Source organism: Poeciliopsis prolifica, unplaced genomic scaffold (assembly GCF_027474105.1).
Source record: "Poeciliopsis prolifica strain line A6 unplaced genomic scaffold, Auburn_PproV2 SCAFFOLD056, whole genome shotgun sequence".
NCBI classification, from domain to species: domain Eukaryota; kingdom Metazoa; phylum Chordata; class Actinopteri; order Cyprinodontiformes; family Poeciliidae; genus Poeciliopsis; species Poeciliopsis prolifica.
In genome coordinates, this window is record NW_026562431.1 from 3,413,251 (window position 1) to 3,422,465 (window position 9,215).

Sequence of the window (9,215 nt, forward strand, 5' to 3'; positions counted from 1 at the left end):
GCAGAATATCTGGACCGAAGGAGTTGAGCAACAAGAGGATCTTCTAGAGGCATGGCTACGATCGGACAAATCATTTTTTTCATGTAAGATATGCAGAAATTCGGTTTCTGATAATGAAGAGAACTTTTTTCTTGAACATTTTGAAATGAGTTATCTTCACAGCTGATTCTTTATTTTTATCATGCACTATATCTAGGACTATGTCATTGTGCTAAAGTTTAGTTTTATTGTTGCGAAACTTTCTGAAGCGCAAAGACAATGAACTTTTGTTTTGAAAATATCCTTTTTAGAGGCAGTTCAAACAGATTACAGTAAATATAGGATTCTTGTTGAACATATATAAACTTAACATAATCTAATAAAATAGTGCATCAAACAATGCAATACAATGCACTAGTTTTGAGGATTTTTTTGGTAACAAAACATCTACGTTCAATAAATAAGAAAGAAAATATTGCTGATTTTTTTGTATAACCATTTTTGTACATTCCTGTAAAGTGCATGTAATTTCCACAAGGTTCTAAAAAAAACTTTAAGCCATATGAAAACTGAGGGACATTTACCAGACGTCCAGTGTAACAATAAATGCGACTGGAAAATAAAAATGTAAAAGTGATGATATCCTGAAACAAGGAGCTTTTCATCTCTCATATATAAATGGATTATTAAACCTGCTTCCTTCCAGTTTCCTGTTTGTTTTTCTCCTCATGCAGCATGGTGACCCTCAACGTCCTGTTAGCAGCCTTCATCATCCTCATCTTGTCCCTGGGCCTTCTCAAGTAAGACCTGCTGACCTTTTGTTACTATTACTACCAGTAGTAGTGACGCAGTCAGGCTTAGTGATAGCAGACATGCAATGGGTGTGTTCAGTATGTTCTGTGTTTTGTTTATACTGAAGAGAACCTGATCCTTGTGTGCTGAAATGACACCAGGAGCTCCATGCATGCAACCATATATTTCTTTATGCACATTCCATATTCGGAATGGAAACGCAGCCGGTGTTGAATTGTCCTTCTGAAAAGTTTTTCCACCTTATACATCAAAGTATTGGGCACAACATATATTTTGAGCCCAAATTGTCGTCCGCAGGATCCACGTCCAAGGTGACGAGCAGCAACACCAAACCGGTCGCCAACCTCGGCGAGGACCAGATTCTCAGCTGCTACGTTTCTGCAGAGAGTCGGCCAAACAGGCTGGGTGAAGTGTCGGTCAGCTGGGAGAAAACAAATCTGGGAACGGTTTATCGCTACGAGAACGGAGCCCCGGCTCTGGATGGGCAAGCGGCGGAGTTCAAAGGCAGAACTGGGGTCATCCCTGATGCTGTGGCCACAGGTAACGCCTCTCTGCTGCTGCGGAGCGTGAGAAGCAGTGACGAGGGAGAGTACACCTGCACCGTTAGGTCCTCTGTTGGACAAGGGACAGTCAGCGTTCAGCTCCGGACGGCAGGTAACCTTTCAATTTCCCTACGTCACTTTTTCTGTGAAAATTGTCTTGTGCGTAATAAATACGTTCCTTTTCCTGTCGCAGTCTTTTCAGCGCCCACACTAAAGTTCTCCAACAGCATCTGACCTCTGAGGCAAGCAGCTGGTTTCCTAAACCAGATGTCAAGTGGCTGAACCAAACCGGGAGTGAACTGAGCGCAAACACAAGTTTCACTGAACACTCACCTGGGGTTTACAGTATCCTAAGCACTCTAGTCGGCGAAGGTCAGCGAGACCTACAGCTGCAGGATCGAAAACAACTTAGTGGTGGCGGTCACTGAAGCAACTACAACAGGTACGGTCTTGGTTGAGTCAATATGAGGGAATAAGAGCTCTTGACCGCTGAACAAAGGGAAAATTCACATCATATTTACAACTGACAAAACTCATGAAACACAGCACACTTTTACTCAAAAAATGTGGTAAAAGTTCTGGGTTTTCATTGTGCTGTATCAAGTAAACAAAACTGTTTTGTCTACATGAAGTCATTCACCCATTCATAGTGCTAAGCTACATTGTTGCCCTGAGGCAGACTGACAGAAACAAAATTCTCTTTTTCATTGGCGCTACCACGACCTTTGACCGTAAAGATACAAACACACAACGACTGAGATGGAGGGAACGAAATTTGAACCAGCAACCCACCGGGTGCAGGACAAATACGTACCTCCTGAGCCAGAGAAATGCTTCAAAACATATTTTGTTATTTCGCTTTCACATTTTGGAAAAACTCTAATCAACTTCACTTAACCGTAGGATTTATAGACTCCATCAGATACAAAGCTGGTCTAAAGTGTGCAGTTCTGTGTTCAGTGTCTAATCTCATGTGTTTTCCAGGCACTGGTGTTTTGGGAAGGACGTTCTTCACCTTCAGTGTCGCCTCAACGCAGCTTGTATCGTTTTATCTAAATATCATTACTAGTGTCATATGCATGTTTAATGCGGTATAGGTAAATGCGACCTTATTATCTTTGCTTTAAAAATGTTGTCAAATATTGTCTATGTACTGGGTACATTGAAGAACAGAGTAAGTGATGCATTTTATTTAAGTTGAAATACCAAAAGTTCAGCGGTCTGTTTTATTTATGTAATATATGTCATGGAATATTGTGCTGATTATTAAATATATGTAAATACGTTTTTTTAATCTGCATTGTAACTGATGACAAGAAAATGATTTAGTATTAAATGTTAAGTCATACATTTTTTTAATAACCTCATTTTTTACATTCTCTTTAATTTCACAACAGGATCAGGTGGGGCTTTTACTTTGTTAAACTTGACTTAATATTGCAAATGTTTTTAAAAGGAAGATATTATTCCTGTTCCTCAGAATAATAATCTTTATTTCCAATTTTTCAATCAAGCCCAAAAGAAGTGGCAAAGCTGATTTAAAACTGTCTTTAAATCAGCAAATGTGAACAGATACCATGATTTACATGTCCCTTTTTCAAATATTTAAAATGTGTGTTTTTTTGTTTGCTTGTTTGTTTAATTACAATATTGCATTCTTTTATTACTGCTGGAAATATTTGATGACTTTGTATCAACTATAATCTGTCTGAGTCCCAGTTTGGCTTTAAAGACTCCAGGAATGTTTATGGACCTCCCCAACCGCAGCCTCCATTGGTCCGTTGGTTGGTGGGGTGTCAAATGTCCCACTCGCCTTTGAACGCAGCTTCTCCGAGGAAAAGTTTGTAAAAGTAGTTTTTGCGCCTCGTGTGAGTGAACCAGCCACTCGGAGCGACTCTCAGAGAGCAGCAGGGATGCAGGGACCAGTTTCCCCTCAACTCTGACAGCTCGGTTGAACTCGGTGGGCTTCACGGTGAGTTCTGCTGTGATTCGGGCTCAGGAAGTAGTCCCTCAAAACCAACCATGTTCCAGACGGAGCGGACTGAAACCGCAGACAAGCCGACGGTGAGCTCGGAACCGGAACCTGGAAGTGCCTCTGTGAACCCCAGAGCAGTCTGCGGCGTGTGTAGACACTTGTACCGGGAGCCCAAGATCCTCCCCTGCCTGCACACCTTCTGCTCGGACTGCGTCGGGCAGCTGGAGCGGTTCTCTGCGCCTCCGCGGGGCCTCGTCACCGCAGCGGAAGCGGCCGAGCCGCGCCGAGACTCCCTGTCGTTCACCGTGCTCTGCCCCGAGTGCGACACCGAGGTGGACATCCCTCAGTCCGGACCGGCCGGGCTCAGCACGGACCGCTTGGCGCTGGACGAGGTGTTCCTGGAGGCCCTGGTGAGCGGCGGCCCGCTGGGCTGCGACCTGTGCGGCGAGGGAGCGCCGAGAGCCGCTGCGAGGCGTGCAGCCTGAACCTGTGCGAGTTCTGCCGCCAGGCGCACAGGTGGAGGAGGCCCTACTTTCTGCACTGATCTCCACGCGCAGCCACTCAATTAGTTTGATTTACAAAACTCCACCTGGTTTGACATGATCTCTGCTTCAGTCTAAAGCCTTTCACCCCTTGAACTCTCATTTCTTTTGTTGTAAACCAACAATAGTTTACAAGAAAAGAATGTTTTCAAACTCAGAGAATAGTCAAGTTTTTACTTGTAAACATGAAAATTAATTTCAAATTTTCAGAGTTCTTTGGAAAGAAAATACTCCTTTTGGCAATGTTCCCCCTTTTTTATATATAACGGCCCTAATACTTTGTTGGACCATCTGAATGTTCTGTTCATTGTGCATTGTTGACCTCTTTGACCTCTGTTATTTGGCAGAATCTTTCTCTATTTTTTTACTTGCCACACATTTTGAAGAACCAAAAGGAACATTGACGAGGTTACGTCTCGGATGACGAGGTTACGTCTCGGACATGCAGGGTTTAATAAAACTTTACGTTTGTGGGTGAACATCCAACAGGTAGATCTGGTATTGGTGCGGATATGGAAACATTAAAGCATATAAGAGTGAAAAATATAGGATGAGTCGAGAATAATTAAAAGAAGAATTAAGAAAGTATGGTTCGGAGACACTGAGCGAGGTATTTCAACATAAGATAAATAAATTACATTTCCTGAAGAAGCGGTCTTACAAGAATTGAGTTTAAATAGATAAGGAAAATACTAGCTCATACTCCAGCACAGTAGATGGCGATAATAAATCCAAACGTTGGCTGTCACCCGCTGTAAAATCCACAAACCCTAAAGGATCTGTTCTCCCTCCCACCTACAGGCGGCAGAAGCGAACCGCGTCTCATTCTGTTGAGGCCGTGACGGAGCTGAGGGCCGCGGCCGGCTCTGCCGCCCCGTCCTCTGCTCCCTTCACCCCGGCCAGGAGCTGAGGCTCTTCTGCCAGCCCTGCGACCTGCCGGTGTGTCTGGAATGCGCCGCCACGCTGCACCGGGACCACCGCTGCCGCCCGACACACGACGTCGTCGACCGTCATGGCGACCGGATACGAGAACTGGTCAGCGCTCGCCTTCGGCCTCGTCTGGAGCGACTGGAGGACTCGCTGCAAAAGGTCCCCAAAAAGACCATCCATCCATTTTCTGACAGCCTTGACTGGGGATGAGACAGACAGGACAAACAACCACACACCTAGAATTTAGAGAGACCAATCGACCTGACAGTCATGTTGTTGGACCTTGGGAAGAACCCGGAGAACCCGGAGAGAACCCACCATGCACAGGGAGAACATGTAGACTCCATGCAGAAAGACCCCAGGCTGGGAATCGAACCCAGGACCTTCTTGCTGCAAGGCAACAATGCTACCAACTGTTCCACTGCGCAGAAAAAGACCCATTTATATGTTGTTATCCAATATCAGCTGTCCATGTAGGTTTTCATATTCAAATGTAAAACATAACTTATTATTTTTCACATTCCGATTCTCCTGCAGGTGGAAATTTCTCAAGAACATTTGGAGGTTCGAGTCGATGAAACCGCCAATCAGATTAGAGCTTTCGCGCGCCAGTACGCCAGTGCTGTGGAGGCTCACTGCTTGTCTCTGCTGCGCCGCCTAGAGGAGATCAGGGTGCAACGCAGGTAGGACATCACTGCACTCTGCTGCAGCAGTAATGAGTTTTTGGACGGGGAAATGAAAACAATTCCCATATGCTCCTAAGGTCAAGGGTCAGCAACCATGACCATTCATTATTTTTATTTTACAATGTTGGAACAAATTACAAAAAGAGGAAAAAAAACTAGAAGTAAAACTGGATGTTATGCCGCTAACACTTAGCTTTGAGAGGCGGAAGTCAGAGCTCCACGCAACCAAACAATGTTCCGGCTGGAAAACTGTGCGTTAAATAATAAAACATAAATTACCCAAGCTTCGAGGCAGGTCAGTTTTCCTCAAGGAACTTTAATAATCGAGGTCTTTGAATCAGTCAACGAATCGTTTCAGCCCTAGTTCACCACAATCACTTCCTCCCTCCAGAAACCACCTCCACCTGCAGAGGGCGCAGCTGCAGCAGGCCCTGCTGGACTTCAGAGGGAGCGTGGAGTTTGCGGAGCGGCTGCTGAGCTGCGGCTCTGACGCCGAGATCCTCAGCGCTAAAGGAGTGACCCTGAGAAGACTGACCAGCCTGGCGGAGAGTGGGTACGACCCCCACCCCGCGACGGTCGCCCCCGACGACAGCGTCTGTTTCCTGCCCAGGGAGCCGGCCGGAGAGGTGGAAGGTTACCCGTTGGTGGGCGTGGTCCACTCCAGGACAGTGGACGTCAGCAGGTGCACCGTTGAAGGAGAAGGTGAGCAGCTGACTTCCTTCCTGTCTCGTCTTTGTCGTGTCAGTTGAATGAAATTAAGTGTTTCTCTTAGTTAAAGTTTGCGTCTCGTGGATTTTCTGACGCCGTGCGGTTACAGTTCAGTGATGGCGTCTTTCTGACCTTCCGCCCGCCGTGGCCGCAGGTCTGCAGCAGGGTACGGCAGCTCAGCGGGGACATTTCACCCTGGTGTGTCGGGACTCCGGCGGGGAGCGGCTGGCTGGAGGAGGAGAACACGTCCTGGTCAGCATCGTCCACAAAGAGAAGAAGAACTGGTGAGTGAACATGTCTGCTCCACCGCTGATCCAGAAAGAGTAAGAAACTGAGACGTCCAGAAATTCTTTTCATAAAGTTGTGAATTTTATAAATGATTGAATTTATTATGCAAACAATATTACCATGTGAATAAAATTCAAAACGCCTTCTGTTCAAAGTAAGTTAATAAGGCAGAGAAATGCACTTTTTTTTCTTTAACCTAATACAGATACTCAAGAAAAGCAAAAAAACCCCAAAAAAAACAGAAATTATTCATGTATATTTTACAGCTAACTTTCTGATTTTCTGATCTTGTTATTGAAATGAGTTATTTTTGCCCCTCAGCACCGTGGAGACAGTGGTGGCAGACAACAGTGATGGAAGCTACAGCGTCTCCTACAGGCCAGAGGAAGCAGGACAGTACTCAGTGTGTGTCTGTGTCAGAGCCCAACATGTTAAGGTGCTGAACCAGTCCAGAACCAGAACACGTTCTGCTGCTGTGATATTTGTGTTTCTGTTGTTTGACTACAGTGCATGTAAAAGACTCAGATTTATGAAGCATCCTGGAATAACTGTGCGAAGGTTTCGTCCACTAGATGGCAGTGAAACACTTTCAGTCGAGCCTTAAGGCAAATGTACAACAGGGAACAAAACGGGTTCAGTTCTGCTCACAGTGTTTTCCTGCAGGGTTCTCCATTTATTCTGAACGTGCAGAGAAAGTTGAGGCAGCACAACGGGACTTTTCACTGCTGCTCCTTCTGCTCCAGCGGAGGCGCTAAAGAGGCTCGCTGTGGCTGCCCAGGAACCATGCCAGGTACGTATAAATAAAAAACCCAAAAAACAATTGCTTGCATGGTTTTCATGTAGGCGCGTTTTAGACGATTCAAAACCTCCTGCAGGAGGATTTAAAGGCTGCGGTCACGGCCACAAGGGGCATCCAGGGAAGCCCCACTGGTCCTGCTGCGGCAGCACGGCGGAGAAGTCCGAGTGTTTGCCTCAGAGCGTACTGGCTGCAGTTTCCCCTCGCGGACACCTGAGAACTGTGGAGCTCTGATGGGAAGTGGAGGTGAAACCCAGGCTGCTGGTGAACACAGAAGGCTCCAACGAGGAGAGAGCAGGATGTCAGATGGACAAATGGAGTCACATGGACCAAAATCGTCGAGACAAAAGTATTCACTGGACAATTAAAAAAATTTTTTTGTTGTTTTTTTTGAGACAATAAAACATGTTTTCAATATGCAGTCGCGGGTTTTGATATGGGCGAAATGGGCAGTCGCCCAGAGCGGCATCAGAAAATGGTGAGACGCCCAAGAACTCTTAATAAGATTGATACCACTTGTATGCATGTACAGTGGAGTCTGTTTCCCTTATTTGACGTTAAGTACTTATCTGCTTTATTTTTTAAAAAGTATCAGGTAATTGCTTGGAGAAGAGGGGCTTGCATGCATATCGATATTTCAAGCCTACAAAGTTAGGTGCAGTGGTTAGATAGAGAACGGTCAGAACAACCGTAAGCACCAATGTGCTACTGCAAGTAACTACTAATGGCACAACCCTGACATTCTTGCAATCATATGTTGAACATTTTGGCAACAACTCTCCCTGATAGTATTTATTAAAGATGTGTCTCGTCTTTTATAGACTCCATTAGAAACAAAACTGGTTTGGGTGAGTTATCAGGTCAACTGGAGGACATAGGAGTTCATCCTGTACCTGGGCAGTGCTTAAATATCGCAACACAAATCACAATCTTTATATTAATGTCAATAGCTTAAGTTTTAAAATTCCACTCATTTTGTTATACTTAGCTCACATTGTTAGTGTGACTTGTTTTTTTCATTTATCTGTTTTTTTCTGCGCAGTTTGTCATGTCAAACTTTTGTTACTGATGTGTGCCTTGTCATTCTGTTTTCTTCAAATTTTCAATAAAGACAAAAAAAAAAAAAAAAAACGTTTCTGCCTTTTAATTCAAAGTGTAACATGCAGCAATCTATTGTGGCCGGACTTTATTCAGCTGATTGTTAACGCTCTTTGCTCTGTACAACGGCTGCTGGAAAAGTCAAGTGTTTGGTTGTTGACTTACAATCCAGAAACCACTTGCTGCATGCTTGTTGGTTGTGCAGGAGGCTCTACTTCTGATTTTCAAAGCTGTACATGTGTATAATTGAGCATCAGTTTGTAGCAATTTTCAAATGCGAGTGTAAACGTGATGGGACGCAGCCAGAGGCAGCTTGTATTTAAAGTAATAAGTCTTAAAACAGCTCATTATGAAAGCTGAAAATAGGCAGAACTGACTAAACTCTTATTAAGAATAATTTTGTCAAAAAAAAAGTAACGGACATGTTTTGTACATATCCTGACCTGATCAAAAAGGCACAGTAAGTTGCCTTTACAATGAATCAGTGTATGTAATGAATCCATATTTGAGTTTCCCTTTTTAAAATGAATTACTGAAACTTGAAAGTTATTGACTCACAGCTGAACCTCATGAACTTTGGCATCATCCCAAACTGCTGCCTCATCCCAGACCGTCTCTGTCCCCGACCCGAACGCCTCCCTTTGGGCTCGTGAAGCGGAAGCAGCCTAAATCAAACGTGTCCTCTGTGCGTGGTGATCACGGACGCGGCGCGGCTTTAAACATGACAGGAATCTATTAAAAACCTGACCGCACATTACTGCGCTTTATGGCGGCTGCGCTGTGCACACGGATGGCTCGCTCAGCCGCACAGGATTTATTTGTTACAAATGAAGCTGTGTGAGAAAACTTCAACTCTGT

The 9,215-nt window shown here is 44.7% G+C and overlaps 1 protein-coding gene and 1 pseudogene across 1 annotated transcript; both read left to right on the forward strand.

Moving 5' to 3' along the window:
* On the forward strand, positions 1 to 2,496 carry LOC129379278 (V-set domain containing T-cell activation inhibitor 1-like; annotated as a pseudogene).
* An 860-nt stretch (positions 2,497 to 3,356) lies between these two features.
* On the forward strand, positions 3,357 to 8,374 carry LOC129379296 (tripartite motif-containing protein 45-like). Its single transcript, XM_055059999.1, is given in 10 exon segments — positions 3,357 to 3,759; positions 3,762 to 3,825; positions 4,653 to 4,702; positions 4,705 to 4,940; positions 5,319 to 5,464; positions 5,859 to 6,169; positions 6,330 to 6,459; positions 6,785 to 6,899; positions 7,127 to 7,253; positions 7,339 to 8,374. Coding segments are annotated over 10 exon segments (1,737 nt in total). The 3' UTR covers positions 7,494 to 8,374.
* Positions 8,375 to 9,215: the final 841 nt, after the last annotated feature.